This window comes from Halichoeres trimaculatus, unplaced genomic scaffold (assembly GCF_033239565.1).
Source record: "Halichoeres trimaculatus isolate MK-OKI-2021-1 unplaced genomic scaffold, fHalTri1.1 fHalTri1_scaffold_8, whole genome shotgun sequence".
NCBI lineage: Eukaryota > Metazoa > Chordata > Actinopteri > Labriformes > Labridae > Halichoeres > Halichoeres trimaculatus.
Genome location: NW_027437186.1, coordinates 4,956,157 through 4,976,843, shown reverse-complemented (window position 1 = coordinate 4,976,843; position 20,687 = coordinate 4,956,157). Strand labels below are relative to the sequence as shown.

The window sequence follows — 20,687 nt, the reverse complement described above, 5'->3', positions numbered from 1 at the left end:
TTTGGTGATCTGCTACACACATTCATGCTGCGTTCAAGGAAACCCGTAATTTGTGCTTTTCCAACCTGTAACTCGTGAACGAGCACCGGAACGGAAGTCGAACTCGTAACTTCCAACCCATGAGCTCGCACCAGATCCATGTACTACAAGTTACAACCTGTGACGTCACATCACTTATTTTTATTGTTTATCATAGCAAGATAATGTTAGTCCTCTGCAGGGGTGGGTGAAAATATTGATGAATTGATGCATCTAAATATTTCCTCGAGCAATTCAATATTGATTCAGCAAATCCTCTGAATCGATTAATCTCCTGGCAAATAAGGGGGACTGTGTGTGTTATTTGCATTGTGTGGACGATAGGGATGGGTACCTTTCACATTTGAAACAATACGTGCCCGGTACCTGGCAATCGGTACTGGTACTTAAAGGGCAACTCCGTTCTTTTGACACCTGGACCTTATTTATAGGTGTGTGCATGCTCATATACTCACTCAGACAAACATCGTGCAGCTCGGAGTCCTTCAGAAGTTATTTAGATCCAGCTGATTTTAGCTGCACTTAGCGGGGGCCACGGCAAGGGAGCTTCAGCGCGGGACATAATCTCTGCAAAATCACTCATTTCTGCTATATTTTTTCACCCATCGCCAGTGTTATCACAAACACACTCCTCTTCTGTTGCCATAGGCAAACACTGTCCACAGCCGTGGAGGTGCTCCTGTTTGTTGTTCTCGAGCCAGCTCTTCGTCTCTCTCCCTCTGCATCCTTCTTTCATGGAGCTCCTCGTCCGTGTACTCAGGCTCAAACTGGTAAGGACAACCGTCAAACTTTTGTTTACCAGGTCAGCTCTGGGTCAGCTGACCCACCTGAAGACGGTAGATGAGCTGACTTTATGAAAACACTGTTGATGGATGAAAAAATATAGCCGAATGGATCTAAATAACTTCTGAAGGACTCCGAGCTTCACAATGTTTGTCTGAGTGAGTATATGAGCATGCACACACCTATAAATAAGGTCCAGGTGTCAAAAAAACGGAGTTGCCCTTTAATGGTACCAATTTTCTCTATTTTTTTGTGTTAATTTGGTAGAAAAAATGATCAGTTTGTTGAATAGTAAAGTATAAGATTTTTTCAATTTAACATTTTTATGCCTCAATATACAACCTTGCAATGATGTGTTCATGCCCAGCATGGAAAATCACCTACTATTCCACTCTCTCACAGTCACAAGGATGCATTGAGGTACCTAAACACGGTACCTTTTGATTTTACGTGAATCGGTACTCGGTACTTCTGACACAATTCGGTTGGTACCTATAAAAGTACCTAATTCGGTACCCATCCTTAATGGTCCAGGGCCACCAGAGATCATCCAACAGAAAAATAGCAGCCAAAGCAGCAGCAGCATAAAGCCAGATCCTTCAGCTCCCAAAGTCTGACGTTTGGGTTGTTTTATTGCGCCAAAACGTGGGTTGACATACCACATACGTTCACACAGGGCATGAAAATCACTAATCAAAGCATTTAAACCAATCCAAATTGAATTGAATCTTAAGGTTCTTTGCAATACCCTGCCCTATTCATCTGCTAATGTAACACATTATTGGCAGTTGCCCTGGCATTAGCTAGTTTTAAGTGCATATCAATACAATAAAATGACAAATACTGTAAAATATTAAGTATGAGCTTCTGTTAGCTTCTATGCCGTTCCCCCTCCTCTGTTTCACTCAAATGTTGCAGGCGCCTTTGGTGATTGAAATTAGTAAAAATTATACTTATAAAGTCTGCCATGTTGGTTTCTTTACATACCTGAATTCTTTGTGCTCAACCAAAGTCATAATTTGCCTGGAACACTTTCAGGTCAGAACTCTGACATTTCATCTGGGAAATTTACGAGTTATGGGTTGCCTGGAACGCAGTATTAGTAACAGCCAGAATACACCAGATGCATCTCCAGTCCCGCTCCGTTCTGTCATGGCTCACACTTGATCCACTTTGATGTTGTCCAGCTGCACAACTGTCCTGATTTTGCTGGATGCTGGAGCTATGACACATCAAGTTACCTTAGGGCAAATCCAGCAAGGCAGGAAGTTGCTTAAGGTAACTTGCTTAAGCGTGTGTGTTGGACACAAGCGTCAGCTAAATGAAATTGTAGAGCTGTAGAATTGTAAACAAACTGTGTCAGATCATTTTATCTTGACACTGATGACAAACTGACATAATCAGAGGAGCCAGACCAGGGGCCAACAGGTTTGAGGTTTTACAGCTCAACATGGGTGAGGAGGGGATCGTCATTGTGGTGGGTTTTCGGTTGAGGACTCTAAAGTCTCCTGTCTCCAACATTGCAGTTCTGCAATGTGCAGGACTGAGCTCTCCAAATCAGAGGCACAGCTCAGGGTCACGTGACCAACAGTCGCCCTATAGCTGTACGTGAAGCCCTTGCCACTACCAATATGGCCGCTATAGCCGATGTGCCTCATTTTCCATTTCAAAAACACACGGGTGACATTGGGGAGACTACGTCCATGTTTTGTACAGTCTATGGACTGAACACACTGCTGATTTGAGTTGACAGAAGAGAGAATCAACACACACACAACCAGACCAGAGACACATCAGGAGTATTCCTTCCTTAAGACTGTCCATCAAACTTGCCATCACTAAAGTGTAGCAGTCATTATACTGTCTCCAACAAACTTTTGCTTGAAACCAGAGATTAGGAATGCTTGAGTGAAAAGTTGCAGAATTAAAAACTTGGTTTAGTCTGAAGACAAAGCCACCAAATGTAACTACGCATTAAAACAGTATTGACCCTCTGGCCTTTGACTGGTCTGCTAAGCAAGGTTGTGTTTCGAAATTGTTGCTCATCAGCTGTTCATTCCATTTTCTTAATCAGTTTCTCCATTCCTCCATGTGATAGTTGTACGATAAACGACAACATGTATCAGCTACTTTTTAAAATAATACGCTTAAAAGTGCTGTTACAAAAAAGAAAAGAGAAAAATAACGTGATGGCAATCTGTTGATCACACAGACCACATTGCCCTCATGCGTTTCGGAGGAGTACTGCAGAGTGACATGGACACATTGATGCGGAAGTAAGTAGAGCTCCCAATCAACACAGAAGTTTAAACCAGGCCTAGATGTTAGGTTTGAAGAGTTATTGTTCAGTATCAGCTAAAGTTTACCTGAAGCTGAAAAAGTTCAAAGTGTTTCACAGTTTCCGTTTTAAGTCTTGTTTTCTGTACAAACCAGAATCTTTCATCTGACACTATATTGTTTGATGCAGTACACATCTGTTTAAAGAATACCAGTACCAATGACACAGACAGTCTGGGATTTGGTAGGACAGACACAAACAAATCGTCCAATTCGGTTTTAAATCAGATTTCAAGTATGAGGACGATTGTGCTGCACAGGCTTGTTAAAAGGAGTCTGATTGTATCTGAAGGCGCCTTTGTGACTTCCTGAAGAAAATGATGTTTTTCATTTCAAGCTGAAAGTTCAAGGGCCTTTTCTGAATAAGAAAGAGGATTTCCAATATGCTGTGTGAGAGGAGACAATGTGATAGTCCCCACAAAGCATCCACACACAATTACAGTATGGTGCTATGTGGTGGTTTGAAAACCTTGCAGCAGCAGGTCAGGACCCTGCGTATAATAAGACAGGCTGCATAGCTCACCTTGTGCTAAATGATTCACTAACGTCTGATTATGTGAGCCAGGTGCAGAGAAATAATGCAATACAAAGCCATCCCCTCGCTTTAGAATGATAAAAAGAAGACTTACAAGGTATTCAGAAGACGAGCTGAAGGAAAGAGAAACAGATGTGTAATGAGTCAGTACGAAGACATTCAGGACAATGCTGCTTTAGCAGACTGTAAGTAGACAAGCTGAAGTAACTGTTTGCTGTCACAGTGAACACCATTCAGTCAAACATGTTGGCATGATGTCTTTGTCAAACTGGACAGGTGTCTTATTCTGGAGTAAAGCTACTTACTTACCAACCCTCAGAGCTGGAACCGTTTGAACTCTGGCTCAGGGCGATACGTTCCTCATGCTTCAAACAATAACTCTGAAAATATTCCCCAAGCCCACTCCTGCCCTACTGAAAAGGAAACTCAGCAAGTCAAGTTAGTCAAAACACCAGATGATTTCTGCTTCTTTTCTCTTGCTAGCAGGTTTGCTAACCCCATGTGGTGTCAACCAAAGACTGAAAAAAGTGGTCGTCGTCTTGCTCAGCTATAAGCCACAAATCTGCTTCCCCTGGTGGCTGGCTGCAGTATAGGTCAAAAAATCTGGCTCTCCAGTCATTCCAGATGGGCTGTGGTCAAACTTTAAAAAATTAATACAACTCGTAGAAATCTTTCTCAGGTTCGATTGTTGTGGTGATTTGAAGATAACATTTTGTTGCCTTGTATTCAAGTCCTCTTTATTTCAAAAAAGTTTCGTTTTCATTTGTGAAAAACAAGGTTTCATGTCACATTGAACCATGATTAACAGCTGCCGTTCCTGTGTATTTTTTTTCCAGGGTTTGTAAAATATGTCCGGAGGTAGATTCAAGAAGTGATTAGACTCTCAAAAGAAAAAAATATGTATATTTTTGTCACCATCTCCACTCAGATTCTCTCTGAATCCCTCACAGTCTCTACTGCACAGACTCTGACTGCACAACTGCTACAATGTCTGCGCCTGTGATGGGGGAATTTTGGCTTCAAAACCGTACAATGATAAATGGCGGAGCCACGCTGTCCACAGTCTATGGTGTCAAAAGCTCCAAATGGCAAACAGTTCTGAGAGTACCGCTGCTTGGTAGATGACTGGCAGGACATAACCAGGATTCACTATTCACACATTACAGACATGTCTCAGAGCAGCAGGCTGAGTAGTGGAAAAATAACCTTGTCACTTTGCATCTTGGGAAAAGTTGTCTTGATAAAAAAAAAAATAGTGTTAATAAGCAGATCTGCTCTCAAAACAAATTCATGCTATGGAAAGAGTCAAATCTTAACCAAAGGACAATATCTGGGTGAGAAAAAAGAAGCCTGTGGGAAGTGCAAAAAGCTGTAGTTCATCGAGTGTCCACTTGAGACCAGCTGCAGAAAGACCAAAACCACATACACAGCAAGCCAAAAAAATCTGACTTTTACACGAGTACAGTTGTTAATTTCACTATTGGCACACACTGTACAGGGGGTGAATTTTAACAAGTCTGGTCACAGGTGTCACGGCAATCAGTGGCAGAAGAAAAATCCTCACAGAGATCTTAACCTAACTTGACCAAAAAAGGAAAGAAAGTAAAAAGAGAGAAAGGAAGCTTTCCTGTGAAGTCTCTAAAATGAGAGAAAAATGGGTCATTTGGATGTAAACATGTTAGTTTCTGCTCTAAAACTAGTCTAACATGAGTGTTTATGTGGTTTCCTTGGCTTTTGAAGCTGTCCTCTAGTGGACGCGTAAGAAACTGCACAAGCATTTCTCAGTCAGCTCTATATTTGGATGTTGCCTTCTGTATCCATATTGCAAATATTTGAAAAAGGGCTCTCATAGAAAGAACTAAGTTTTATACCAAAAATGTATTACAATTATTTTTTTCTTTTTGTTTTGTAAATGGACCCATTTTTAACCCTACAATGCCAAACGTATCATATTTGATACATGACTTTTTCAGTCCTCCACATAAGCAGTGTGGTATTTTTTATCCTGAAAAACCTGATGTGTACAATCAGATACATGCAGTGCACAGATAAACCAACACTGGGTAGTAAGTCACTCATAAGCCGCCCTTCCAGTGACACTCTAAGACGGCCATGACTCAGGAATTGGACACGTGGTTTTTCAAGAAGAACTTTTCCAAGTTTAAAAAGGTTGAGATAAGAAAAACATTACAATATTTACTGGCACATCAATAGGAACAGTTACTGGGTTCATGCAAAGTAAAAATACTAAAAAGTTCACAATATATGTTTGAGTAAACCGTGTTGAAGATGGTGTATCAAATTTGATACAGCGGGTATATAAGGTCATGTAATTCTAAAACAGTCAATCACCATTTACTTGTATTTCATGCATTATATCTAAAATTAAGCAACATACAGTCTTTTTATTTTTAAATTACATAATTTGGTACATTTAGAGTTAAAAACTAGGTATGAAACTTGCTGTACTGCTGTATGAAAGGATGGCCTGGATCGTTTCCCAACATGGGAAACCCGACAGAGATGCAAGCAGTGCACGGGCCGCTTTACCCATGTGTACTGTCAGAAATGCAGAGTGCATCTTTGCTTAAACAAGGAGAGAAACTGTTTTCAGGCCTTCCACCATGCAAAATAAAAGGTTGTGAACTACAAAATGAGTAAAATACTAAAATGTTATTTTTTTCCAGGCTTCCACCCAGCCAGTTCCATCGGTGGCTTTCTCACTACTGCATGATGGTAGCACTGTTTATGTTTGGAAGTACAAATTGGTTAGATTTGTTTGTGATTTATCATGTTTTTGTTTGTTCAGGAAAAAACAATTGTTGAGCATTGTGACCTGATGTATCAAATATGATACAAATTGAAACTCAAATATGGAAAGTGATATTTGAAAAAAAAAATTGTGGGGGTTGTTTAGAGGGACCAACCAAGGCTTCAAGTTCAAAGAACTGGAATTTTCTGTCAATTAGTTAATGGTTTGGGCTTTACAGGGTTAAAACATGTTGGTAATGTATCCAATTGTCGTCACCCCAACAGTTGCCTACCTGTTCAGTTTTTTAAGAAAATCCAGTCCTCTTTGAGCTTGCTTTTGGTCTCCACCACCATCAGTATGTCCAAGAACTTATAAATAGAAAGCAGTGAATAGAGCAGTGAACTTTTACAAAACAGTACAGTTCAGGTCTCCAACCAAAACAATAAGATCCAGATGGAGTGGTCCAAATACCAACGCTTGCAATAATTCATCAGCACTAATAATCCCTCATTTCACATTATCATTCAGCCAATGACAAACATCGTCAGAGCTTTTTGGATTTCATTAAAAAGATCAAACAAAATAGAGACAAGGCTAAATGACAATGGCTCTAATTTTACTTACATGTACAAATGAGGAGCGCTCCGATGAAGAATTTTTGAGCCTTTTTGAACATGTACTTGGAATTTGTATTGCTCCTGTGCAGTCATTGAAAGCTTTGGAGAAATTGTTAAAGCTGCATGAAAATATTGTTGTATGACAGCAAAACCATGTGCCAGGATAATACAGTGGCAAGGGCGCTGCAGTTGTAATTAAACATTGGCGTATTTCGACACATTTGGAAATTATGGTTATTTCAGGGCCTTATGCTAAGTGTTTTACAGAATACACAAGTGGAACCCTTGCTTTTGAGGGGTTTCTGCTCCCCTCACTGCTTTGATTACTTAATGGGATTAATTATTCTGTGAGGAAGCAGAGTTACTAAGCCGTGCAGGCTTTGTACCCGGCCTGGGATGCTGAAGGGGAATCCTACAGATTGTTAGCACCGCCGAGTTGTAAGTTGCTGGATCATTGTGCTACAGTAGCAGAGGGTTGCTTCTTTTCCCAGACTTGTTAGCACATTAATCACCGCATCGACTATATGGCACGAAAAGGACAAGTCCAAAACCTGACTAAAGACAGGACAGGATGTAGCCTTTCTTTCACCTCCTAAGACCTGAGCTTAAAGAGCGGACCATGTGATGGGAGAAAATGTGTTGGTGGTCTGCAGCTATGACAGTCCTGCACGTCCATACACACTTGGACAGACACACACTCCCCCCAGAACCCCTCACTTACAAAAACCTCCCTGACCTTCCTTCTAATTGGACTAAGGGTAAGGGGAGAGAATGGGTGGGGGTGGCTGTGGGGGGTGGAGAGGGGCAGGAGGCGTAAATGTGACCTTTTTTTTCCTCTGTGGAGATTCCCAAGACACAGTGGGGAGGTTTGGTTTCTTTGGGTCTGCTCACAAAAAGCCCCAGTTTCCCCTGTTACTGAACAGTTCCTCCATTTGGACTGTGAGAGCTGAAAATGAAGAGAAACTAAACACAAAATTATCACAGAGATAATGTTGCAAACAACCTTGGATTTGTGGGAGCATCTTTCAGACAACTGTCTGCCAAAATACCCTCTTTCCCAAGGATACTGTGGCAGACAGCCGTATCCCCCGTGCTCCTCGTGCACCACTACACCGCTCTGAAATCAATTTCTTTCATTCACGGCGATGGAAATGTTTCAGCTGGTCACATATGAAGCTCTTAAAAACTGTAGGGTTGTTTGATTTTAACAATATAACATGTTTTCGGCCAGTCATACGTATGTTTTATGTATAAAATTTAATTTGCAAAATTAAGCATAGTTTGCAGATATTGCAATGAATAAAAAGCACAATATTTGCCTCTGAAAGTGAAGTTAAGTAGCATAAATTGAATGTGAAGTAGCTGAAAATTATGCTTGACTATGGCACTTCCAGCTCTGGCGACAGCAGATACACGCTGTGATTCACTGTGGTACACTTCTGCAGCGGCGCTCTGCTCCATATCCTCAAACACTGATGATGACTACTGTAACTCTCATAATTTACCACTCCATTATTAAATGACTCTGTAGCCGGGGTTTTTGTAAGTTGTTCCAGCTAAAATGTCTCTCCTGTGTGTGTGTGTGTGTGTGTGTGTGTGTGTGTGTGTGTGTGTGTGTGTGTGTGTGTGTGTGTGTGTGTGTGTGTGTGTGTGTGTGTGTGTGTGTCTTTCGTGGTCCAGAGCAGGTGGAAATAAAGCTGTGCTGCTGCACACCTCGGCCTCGGCACATCAGGCTGGTCTGAAAGGGATTTTCCTGGTACAGCCTCTTAGCTCAATGCAGGTAAGTGTACAGATTAACAGAGCAGTGTAAACTAAGTCTCTTGTGTCTGAGGGTGTTTGTTTGATGTTTGAAGAAAAACAAAAGAAAGAAAAAATGGTATAGTTCAGTTTTTTTACCTCGGGAAGCACAGTTTAACAAAGACACATTTTAACATCCTTTACTTTTATTTTTTTTCTTGTTGTCCTGAAACATCCTACGGGGTGAGATTTGTGTCACTAGAAAATGATATTTCTACACAATTTGAAAAGCATGATCTGAAATTTAATGTGATGTATTAAAACTGAATTTTTTTGCTTCAAATTTCACTTTTAATATTTTTTTAATTCATGCCCGGATCATTATGTCATCTACATCCCTGAGGAAGAGCAATCGAGCACAGATTCACCGAAATCCTCTTCATGTCTGCGAGAACTTTTTTTGTGGTGTATAGCTGTACTGCTCACCTAAAAAGAACTGAAAGAGGATGGCGCCATTTCTATGTTGTCAGAAAACCAGGGACTGAATGACCAGGTTTCTTCAGATTTTGCACGCATGAAGATGATTTTTGTGAGCCTGTGCCAGGGGCGGCATCATGGGTGGGCCCAGCGGTCCCAGGCCCACCCACATTTCTGCAAGCCCATCCAAAACTTTGAAAGATTTAATATATATATATATATATATATATATATATATATATATATATATATATATATATATATATATATATATATGTGTGTGTATATATATATATATATATATATATATATATATATATATATATATATATATATATATATATATATATATATGTTCATAAATCTATTTAATGCAACATGGTGTAATTTCGTCACTTCACACTAGTTTTGTTATTGTTAGATTCCCTGTCCTTATTAAATGAGCTGGCAAACTTTTTAGCTTTTTGGCAATAAAATAAAATAAATTAAAAGGAGTGGTGAAACGTCTAGGCTTGTGTTTTTAATTTTTTAAAATTTTTTATTTATTTATTTATTTTTATTTATTTATTTATTTATTTATTTATTGGGGGGGGGGGGGGGTTGGGAAGACTGTAGGTTTTTGTCTTTTATCTGACCGTGGTCTATGCCGCCACTCTGGAAAGCTGTAGTGGTGCAGCTCAGTGGTGCATTACTACGCTACCCTTTGGTCAGTAATGTGGAGACCAATCACAGGGAGATCTGTCTGATGCAGTAAAATGCAGTCAAACAATAAAAGGGCAAAAAAACAACCACAAATAGTAACAATAGCATATGAGTATTTTTATCATTTTAGTGACCTTCTTTTTTGTAATTTAAGGCGCAACCAAAGTTGGTTTGGCCCACTCAAAAATGAAATCCTGGCTCCGCCTCTGATCTGTGCTCGATTACTTTTCCTCAGCATCGTAGATGTCATGATGCTTGTGTCACACTAAAATGAAATTAAATTTTAAACATTTGGATTGAAAGAAGGTTGAGAACTGGATTTTCAAGTAGGTTAAACTACAAAGCAATGAAATCAAATTTCAAACATCAAAATCAATTTCAGATCATCCTTTTCAAATTCAGTAAGAATGCAGTTTCTCATTGCACAGATCTCAGCTCATAACTTCAGGCTACAAGCCCCAAGCTTTACCACAATTTAACAGAAAGATGCTATCAGAGGCTTCTGGGGTGTGTTGGTGCTAATTTTTTTCTTGTTTTGGAAATTTTAACCCGTGTGTGAATTATAAAGTAATGGGAACATTCCTTTCCATGATAATTATTGCCGGAGAGTGGATCATGCCGCCTCTAAAAGGCTTTAAGATTTTGGGATGACTTTGAAATAGTAGAATAGTCATTCATTTGTCAAAAATCAAAAATTCCATGTGATTATTATTTTGACTTAGAAAAATATTATTTATCATTATTCTTTTATCGTTACTTTTTTAATGTTTTACACGCAGCATAGTTGCCTTTCTGAAAGCTGTTAGAGAACAAAAGAAAAGAAAAGCACTAATTTCTGGCACCACTTTAAAAAAGTGCAGTTCTGTGAGATTCTGTGCCAGTGGAAAGAAAAAATGTAGACATTTTGTCAGCTTTCAATAAATTCAGTGAGGGACTTCTTTGAAAACAGGTTAAACTAAGGTCAAGTTCAAACTTGGCAGGGTGGAATAGGTGTGCCAGAAGTCTGCAGTGACTGCCACGAATGAGGAGAGCTGTACCCAGAAGTACACTTTTTAAAGAATATGAGAATTGAATAATATTTTAATCCTGGAAACTAAAACATCCAGGTCATTCTTAATACTAAAAGTTGTATTCAGGTCCCTGATCAAGCTTCTGACGTGTACATCCGAGCAGCTCAAGACGGAGCTTGTGCTCATTGTTGTTTCTAGTGTGAGCTCTAAGTGACATTTAAAGGCAGTTCAATTAAAAGAAAAGTGAAGGTGAAGGTGGATTTTTTTCTTCAATAAAACAAAAACCACAAGAAGAAAGGACAGTCGTGTTAGATCATCGGAGTGTGAAGTGTGTCTTTGTACAGCTTTAAAGTTAATGTGGGACGAAATCCGAGCATGATGTAAAGAATGAAAGAGTTTGTAGATTTCCAGGAAGATGAAGAAGTGTTTAGCTTTAAAGCACTAAAAGTTTTTTTTCTTGTTTGAGCTTTCAAAATGTAAAGTGTGTTTTTTTCCCTACTGTTTCACAGCTTTACAAATCCAGTCATTATCATTTAGCACAGCTTCCTACTGATCTCAAAGTCACGCTGCTCACACTAACAAACGTTCATCTCTCAGCTGCTCCAACACGCCTCAGTACCAATATATGTGTCGCTCCATGTACGACATTAGAGGGATTGATTCACACACATCAGGCCGAGCGATATGAGGTATAACAGTCATGAATTTATCACAACTTGTTTCATAGCAACATGTATGAAAGGAAATGAAAAAAACACACTTGTCTTTGTCTGGAGCCATATACATAATATATATCCACATTTGTACCGCACGTTTCACAAATTTCAAGATATTTCACGACAACAGCACCAAAGAGCTTTTTGATTGACTCCCCAACCCGCTAATACATTCATTCATTCATTATGCTTCAGATATACTAATAATCTATTAATTACATAAGTGAATAATTTACAATAAAATAACAATTTAAGGTACACTTTTCAATTTCAGTACTTTTATACTACAATAAATCCATTCAGCCTCCACATGCATCAGTCTGCCTAAAATCTTTTATGAAGGTTGTGGATTTCTGAAAATGTCACACAGGAGGGAAAATTATTATATCGCCTTGATAGCTAAAAATCTGTTACCTTGTAGTGTCCAACAAAGAAAACAGTTAGTAAAGCTGAAAAGCTTTCCTCACAAACCCCCTCCTTTTTAAAAAGCCGTCCTGCTCAGCTCCGACATGGAATAAAAAAACAAACGTTACGCTGAAACTCTGAGAACTCACAGTGATACTGAAACCACGGACAAAAAGAAAAACAAAACGTCTTGGACTCCGTATTCTGAGGACACAATGTGAAAATGTAAAATGTTACATATCTCCACTGAGAAACAACACTGAACAATCAAGCCATCGTACTGTGTGACAACGTGTTCTGCACCTGGGTCAGGTTTTGGTTTGGTGCCACAGAGCTGTCTCTAAGTCCACACGTCTGAGCTGTCGTCCTCACAGTGACCTTCAAAACACAGGCTCCTTTTCTTACAAATCAACTTGGCTTGGCCATTCACAATTAGTTTAATTCTTTTTTTTTTAAGTTTGGAGGGATTAGCAGCTGAGTGCTGCTCAGGTGTCTGTCAACATGTCCCCCCTCCTCTCTAAATCTACTCGCTGCTGTGACTGTCGTCTCAAAAACAATCAAAGAATTCAGCACATCCGTCTCCTCACACTGTCTCCCCTTAACCCTATGTACGTCCTGTACTTCCTGTCATTCACGATGCACCGCTAACGTGTGTGAATAGAGCTTCAGTGGAGTGAGGCAGGGACAGAGGTGCTCTCTGTGTTCAGAGGGATCTGGAGTCAACAGAAGGTCTACACATTAACACAAACCTGAACGATCGGCCCCTCAGAGTGTCGCTCTGAAACTAAATCCTATATGAACATTTTGTGCAAAATCTCTCCAACCCCCACAACACACACCCAGACACACACACACATATGCACACACTCGCTCACACACACACACCCCTGTCTTTGTTAGATGAGCTTTTGTAGGTCTTTGTTTTCTTCCTTGTACAAGGCGCCAGATGTGCAACCAGAATACATGAACTGCTACAGAACATGACACAGACATGATGACAGAGAACAGGCAAAACAGAACAAAGACAGAAAAAGCCAAGATTTCAAAACAAAATATTTCTTCCAGAAACAGTTTTTCCATTTATGAAAAAAAGGCATCATTCCAGAATTTTCTTGTCCATGGATTCTTTGCCATTGGTCCGCGAGTAAGGCTCAAAAGCAGAGGAGCTCAGGTAGCGGGCGGAGAGTTCCTGCAGGTTTCCGGCTAAGGAGCCGGCCATGGAAAGCGGGTTGGAGGAAATGCGGGTCGCCACGCCGCTGAGTAAGGAGGGCATGGGAAAACTAAAGAGGCCATGAGCCGCCGGCGAGCCCTGCAGGCCCGACACCGTCCCTGAGCTGGTGACGGCGGGCAGGGGAGGGCTGCCACCCGCTGTGCCGCTGCTGCCCCCGCTGCTGCTGCTGCTACTGCTGCCGTTGCTGGCCATGGCCATGGAGGGAGGGCGCAGGGCCGAGCCCAGCGTGCCGCTGCCGCAGTGAGGCAGCAGGCCCGGCAGGCCCGGAGGAGTCAGCAGGCGCCCCTGCTCCAGCAGTCTGAGGACGCTGCAGGTGGCTGCTGTTTCTGAAACCACAGAGCGCAGCTCAGAGTCCTTCCCCTGGTCCTTCTTCTGCTTGGTGCGCCGGTTCTGGAACCAGACTTTCACCTGGGGAGACCAGGGGAGAAACATGGTTCAATGTAACGTAGATCTGAGACTTATGGATCATTACATCAAGAAAGAAAGATGAGAAAACACAATATTGAGTCCTTTTCCAAGCGAAATCTATCAGAAACAAATGTGCTGCAAACCAGAGTCCCAGATAAAGAATGTTTTCAGAACTCATAACAACTTCCAAAGTGTTTAAAACTGACCTGAAATCACTGAGTCGTGTGATCACAGAGCAGAAACAATCTGATGATCTCTGTACGAAGAGATAACTGCACCATGAGAAATGAAACGAAAATCTTATCAAGTGTTTTTGTCTTTTTTAAGTAAAAATGATGTTATTATACTCTGTATGAACCACATTTTACTGATCAGTCCTGAAAAATGTCTTGTTGCAAGTTATTTTAAGACAAAAATGAGATCTGAATTGCTTGTAACAAGTTTAAAGAAACTCTGCCAACTGAACAAGAGAAATTTGCTCAAAATGTGTTTAAAACTAGAATAATGTCTTAATACAGGTATCTTCTCTCTTGTTCCACTGTTAGATTTTTGTTTTTACTGGCTACAAGCATTTCAGACCTCATTTTCGTCTTTAAATAAACTGAAACGAGACAAGACGATTTTTACTTAAGATAAGACAAAAACACTTGATGAGATTTGAGATTTTTCCAGCGTAGATTAAGTTGATTGCTTTAAGCTAACGCTTAAGTTGACAAATTAAAAGTATCAAAGTGTCTGTCAACTCCTCAGCCAATCACTGCCTCCCTTTAGATAACAGGTGATGTACATTAGCTGTGTGTGCAGGCGTGTCAACACACACTGATCCACCTACACACATCTGTCACCTGACCATCTTTGTAGAGTGATTGATCAAAAGCTGCAGTGATTTCATTCAGTCATGTGAGTGTGTGTGTGTGTGTGTATCTGTGTGTGTGTGTGTAGGGGGGGCTTCAACAGGCAGGAGGTTAATTCAATCAGAACTGTCTCCTCAAACATTTAGCCTTTCAAATGTAAACGCTGCGTCACTTTCTCAGCTCCTTACTCCACAAAAGGTTCGAGCGTGACCCGAGATCCAAACACTCGGCTCTCGTGCGTCATTTTGTCTCCGAGCACCCACAGAGGACGACACAATGGTGTGTTGTTGTTGGTTGTGTTGGTGTGGACTGAGTGGGACATGATGAAAAATGATTCCTTCGTGTTCTGAAACTGACGTTTTCATCTCATTGGACAGAGAGCAAAAATCATCAGAGTATGGATAAGGCTTGGCCCATGTTTCAGGACGCTTCTCAAAGAGAGAAGGTCCAACTCCTCGTCATTGTACTGACAGCAGGGGAAATCTCAGCTCTGGGGAGGTGTGAAAGTTCAGCTCCCACATTTTTTTTTTTTTTTTTGATATAGAGCAAACAAAAAAGATATTAAAAGGTAGAAAGGAGAAAATTTTAAAGAAATGCTGCAAATTTTAAAGATATCAAACCCTAAATAACACATTCATCTTTAATTCTTTCACTGTTGGCCCTTATTTTACAATGGATGCTATAAAATGGGATTTTTTTGAGTCATTCCCTCCTCTGATCGACAGAATGAGGATTCCTCGCGTTCATAATCCCAGTGGTTTTAACAGAATTCATCATGATTTTAAACAGAAATGTTAACATTTGACTTTGGTCATTTTTAGAATCAAAGGAAGCTGCTCAGATGTGAAGGACGTGAATGAAAGCAGCATGTGAAATATCCTCTCTGGTTCCAAACACAGTTTGACATGAAACAGTTTTTCTGTGTTTGTGTTTGCTATCATGAAAGTTATATTTTAATGTTATTTTCAGAGATTCTGCACAGAACTGAAGGGTTTGGTGCAGTTTTAATCCAAAGAAAGTGTAAAAACCTGTCCTCAAATCATTTTGGGTCAGATCACCAACCGTGATCTTTTCAAGTCAGTTAATCTGAGATGTCAGTTGTCGTCTTTCTTTGGAATTATGACAAATTTGGATCTATATGCATGTTTTCTATGATGCATATTAATCTGCCTTTAAAAACACTGGTTGCTTTTCAAGGAGAGCAAATGAGCATGCACCAATCAGCAGCAAGCCTCCTGCTCAATCTCCTGCCAGTCCAATCACATTTCATTATTTTTTTCCTTCACTCCAGAGGAGTATGTGTGTGTGAGTGTGTGTGTGACTGTGTGTGTGTGCAGAGGGGGTTGACTCTTCATCGCCATTTATAATTATTTCACACCTATTGAAAGAGCCCTGCTGCTCAATCCCACATAATCTATTTGCAATGTAAAGATCACTGAGCAGCCGGCTTGTTTTACATTTTCCTGAGCAGAGAAAACAATAAGGCGAATCAAACAAAGGTGATGAGGTGTGCTCAGAGAAAATGGCCTCCACGTAACAGCCGCAGAGTGCGGAGGAACTAAATGATAATTTCACCGCGGCGTCTTTAAAAAAAAAAATCCTGAAGTCTGCGCGTGAAGACGGAGCAAAGGTTGTTTTCTATATCGCTCCGTCTATGTGAGTTAAAAAACAACTGGAGAAAATCAGCGAACATCAGTAAGTGTAAAATGTAACGCGTTAAAGCAAAGGAGAAATGGGGAAATTTCCATAGCGGTCGGTGAGAGACGCGGTGACCTTGTTGAACATCAACAAACAGATTAGAGCCGTCGGTTGTGGTGTCATTTTGTGACAAAAGGTTAACCTTGAGTGCGAGAGCGGCGCTGAAAGTCACAACACATTAACACCAAGGATCGCGCTGAAGGCACCGTTAGCCGCTTTGCACATTTTCAGAAATAAATAAATAGATGGATGGATGGATAAACAGATGAAGGAAACCAAAGCGTAGAAGCCCCCCCACCCACCACAACCACCACCTGTGGGTCCAAATGTCACAGGGTGACCGGGTGAACGGCGTCTGAATCTAGAGTCAAACACAGTTCACACACACACACACAGCGGACACGACTGACCCACGGCTGACCCCACACATATGGCGTGGAGAGGAAGTCTGTGCTGCCCTTCGACGTCGCCGCCTCAGGCAGCGAGGTTTAACACTCCATACCGCGTATCAACGCTACGTGAGATTACATTAAAAAAAACAATCAATTTAAAAGGGATTGAAGTATCTATGGAGGTAATCCTTCAAGGTCCACCTATGATCTAACCACAGCCCAGAACACACCAGAGCTAACATTAAATATTAAAGCAGAGTAAATACCAACACTGGGCCACAGCTACAAGTGTTCCTGATCCACGTCACCATGCATCACGACTTTAACACTTCAGAAAAATGATTTTACCGTAAAATCTGAAACAGTCTGCACATTATGGGCCTAAACTGCAGTGATTTTTGATTTAGGCTTCCAAGGCTGCCCTGAATGTTTCTACCATGAAACAACAGAAACATCATTAAATTCACTCTGTGTGATGTTAGCATGAAAGCATATGCACTAAATATTCCCCACTTTTAATTTCACTGATTTGATAACTTGTAAATGTGTGGGTCATGTCTGACACTCACACACACCTATGTACATACACTCACACACACCTGGGTTTCTGACAGGTTGAGCTGACGGGCCAGCTCTGTCCGTTCCCTCCCCACCACGTACTGACACCTCTGAAACTCCATCTCCAGCCGGTAGAGCTGCTCTGCGGTGAAGGAGGTGCGGGTCCGCTTGGGTCGGTCCAGGTCCAAACCCTTGGGCAGGATAATCTCTCGGATGGAGCCTTTAGCATCTGCAGTAAAACAGCACTTTGCATGAGTGACGAAGCCGCAGAGAGGAGGAGGAAGAAGCTCTGACCACAGAATCACTGCAGCAGATTTTACACAATATTCACATTTAACACAGAATATCCAACTGTGCTAACATCACTTTTAAAATGTTTACATCTTAGAGCAGCTAAATGAGCAGAATTGCACATTTACACACTGTCTTTATAAACAACAGCCTGGTTTATATATGTTTATATGAGCTTTCAGTGCTGTGGATTTAAAACTGTAGTTAAAGAAATATTTATAGCAACAAAATCCTGATGAACAGGAGTAAAGGATAAAATCAGAGCAAGCACCACTGGAATATATTTTAACATTTATTTAGATTTCCAAAAAATTTTCTTTTATAAATCAAGACTTGTTTAGAATTTTTTTTAAACAGAAATAAAAAAATGATTCAGGAAAGACACAAATAAAAAAACAAAACTGGGAAATTTTGAATCAAAAATATTTGATTAACAGCCGGGTGTTTTTTTTTTTTTTTTTTTTTTTATAAATAAAAAAATTAATTAATTAATTATTATTTTTCTTTTTTTCAAATCAGGCATTTATCAGTAAAAACAAACAAAAATGTGTTATGAATTATTTGAATTACCAAAAGTAAAATCAAAGTGTTGGAGCTGAAGGTGTGCCTGTACTTCAGAGCCTGTCTCTGTCTCGTGTGTTGCAGACCTGATCCTCTGTCTCTGGTGAACGTATATTCCTGGTTTGTTTTCATACACTCGTGTTTGTTGGGCCAACACAGCATGAAGAACATAAATCCATAAATTACACCTCGTACACACTATTTATGAGACGATTTGTGGACGTTAAATCTCTTCTTTCCTCTCTTGTTTGATATTAAAGACTCATAATTTATCCTCTTTGATGTAGCATGAATTAAAAACAGAATAAAGTCTGCAGTGTTTGCTCTGAAATAAATAACCTTGCACACATTTTAATATTCTCCTGAGTATTTAACTTTTTTAAGTTAAAAAGCAACATTTAGAGAATCATAGCAGGAAATCAAAGATAATGAGATTAATCCCAAAAGCTAGAAAAAAAAAAAAAACAGAAGTGAAAACACAGAAAAATCTGTTCTAATGAAGGGTCTGAAATTTAAGAAATATCTTTTTTCACAACTGTTTTTATTTATGTTTTCACATTTTCTCTAATAAATATTTCAGTTTTTCAATAATGAAGAGTTTTCATATAGACTAAAATACCAGACTGAAACATCTTTCTGTTAAATAGTGCCTGTGAATCTAAAATAAAATAATAATAACAGTAACTATTGGATTATTTAAGACATTATTTTTCTGATAACTCTAACTTTTTCTTTTCTAAGTCTCTCTGATAATATATCTTTTAATCTTTGAGCACCAACCGTACGCTGAGGTTTGATAAAAGCTCATTTGTTCCCAGAGATGCTGTCTCGTATTCCTGATCTAAAATCTTTGTAATCCAACATTTTAAACTCTGTTTTGTCAGATTAACGGCTATAATCTCTGAAACACGACACTGCAGGTTCCAAAAGCTGAAAGAAAGACCTGGAGCCCTACCTCGGACCAGTATTCTCCGGCAGTAGTCCGGGTCCCCAGTGCTCCCCCTGTTTTTCTCGCAGTTGTCCACGGTCCCAGAGGGGGAGAAGGAGTCCTGCTGCTCCTTGAGGAAGCTTTTGGACAAGTTGCCCTGGGACTCCTTGTCATCTTTCCCCTTCTTTAGTCCATTCTTTAGCCCCATCGCATCCGTCTCTTGGTTGTACCTGACCTCCATGCTCAGTTTATCCTCTCGGAGCTTGTCCGCCTCTTTTTTCCTTTGTCAGATGACAAAAAGGAGGATTACGCAGAACACGGCTCACCAGATGGTCTGGACAGTGTGGGTTTTAGTATCAAAACAGCACCTTTCAGCAGGGCAGAGTCAGCTATCTAATGTTTGCTCAAATAGTTCCCTCGCTGGACCAAGGAGCCCTATTATCACTGACCAAACTCCGTCGCCCAATGATCATGGACTTCTCAATGAAACTCAACAGTAATTCAGTGCCCCCCTTTCCTCGTTACACAGACACCGGGCTGATAGATGATCTCCAAATAATCAGAGGCATGGGTGCGCGCTCGCTGTTTCAATTGATTACGGTAGTTTTGCTGCCTCCACATTTGCGTAACCTCATGAATACACTAAATTGTTTGGGGAAATGGATCAGGTCTTGATGGAGGGTTTTGCTGGTCCCGTCCCCCTCAGTTTGCCTGCTCTCAGCCCAGAGAATCAAGACAAATGATTGGTCTTGTCTTGCAACCAACCCTCCCTGAACCCCACATGAGCACACACAATCACAGGGGTTTGACTCTTCCAGACCTGAAAAAAGTTCCCGGGCGCTTCATTCTCCTGTCCTCAGAGCACGGCCAGACTTTTTTCCCTCCCGACTTTTCACTGCGAACCTGATTGTCGCAGCATGTCCACGAACTTTGATCCCGTTTTCTCTTTGGCTGTCTCTCTCTCCCTCTCCCCCAATCAATGGAATTCTGCAATGAGCGGATCTCACCGCTACGCTATTGTAGGCAGGAGACGCTGGGGGAGCGCCAGAGAGAGGCAGGGAGAGAGACAAGTGAAAGGAATAACGAACAAATCCGCGTCAATCAAAATTTCAGAAGGCATCGGCCTGGTGAGTTGGAGCTCTGCGTCGACGCCGCGTTCAGTTTGAGCCGGATGGAGAGGTGTGGAAGTTCTCAGCCGTCCTGCGTTCACTCTGCCGTTAACACCACATTCTACAGTTTTTAACCAGCGGCACCTCAGGAGCCATCTTTAGCTCTCCCAACCTTAACCTGCGCCACGGAAAGACAAAAGAGGGAACAAAACTTGTCATTAGTGCTTCGGCTGCCTACACCCTCTCTCTTATACACACACACACACACACACACACACACACACACACACACACACATACCTCTGGAATGGCCCCAGCCTCCCTCCAACACTCGCCTTCCAGCCCACTACCCACCCACCGAACCACCAACTCTTAGCTACTTTCATTGTCAGTGCAACAATATCTCTGAACACAGCAGTGGCCAGTAATCCAATAAGACCATTGATTAGGCCACAATGATTCAATTCAAACCAGTGGCCCAGTGCAAGGAGCATTCTCTGGCCCTTCTTGTCACCTTAGCTGGCCAGAAGCCCTCTTGAAGGAGCCC

The 20,687-nt window shown here is 40.9% G+C and overlaps 1 protein-coding gene across 1 annotated transcript; it reads right to left on the bottom strand.

The window, feature by feature from the left end:
- Positions 1 to 11,650: 11,650 nt before the first annotated feature.
- On the bottom strand, positions 11,651 to 20,341 carry vax1 (ventral anterior homeobox 1). The gene is made up of 3 exons (XM_074676589.1): positions 19,059 to 20,341; positions 17,293 to 17,480; positions 11,651 to 13,749 (listed from the first exon to the last, which is right to left on the bottom strand). Exons 1-3 carry the CDS (start codon positions 19,270 to 19,272, stop codon positions 13,207 to 13,209), a joined length of 945 nt encoding a protein of 314 aa, XP_074532690.1. The 5' UTR covers positions 19,273 to 20,341; the 3' UTR covers positions 11,651 to 13,206.
- Positions 20,342 to 20,687: the final 346 nt, after the last annotated feature.

Coding starts and splice junctions, on each gene's coding strand:
- vax1 (XM_074676589.1), bottom strand. CDS start 19,272: ATGGAGGTCAGGTACAACCAAGAGACGGATGCGATGGGGCTAAAGAAT. Junction 17,481..19,058: donor CCGGAGAATACTGGTCCGAG/GTAGGGCTCCAG, acceptor GTTTTACTGCAG/ATGCTAAAGGCTCCATCCGA. Junction 13,750..17,292: donor TCAACCTGTCAGAAACCCAG/GTGTGTGTGAGT, acceptor TGGTCTCCCCAG/GTGAAAGTCTGGTTCCAGAA.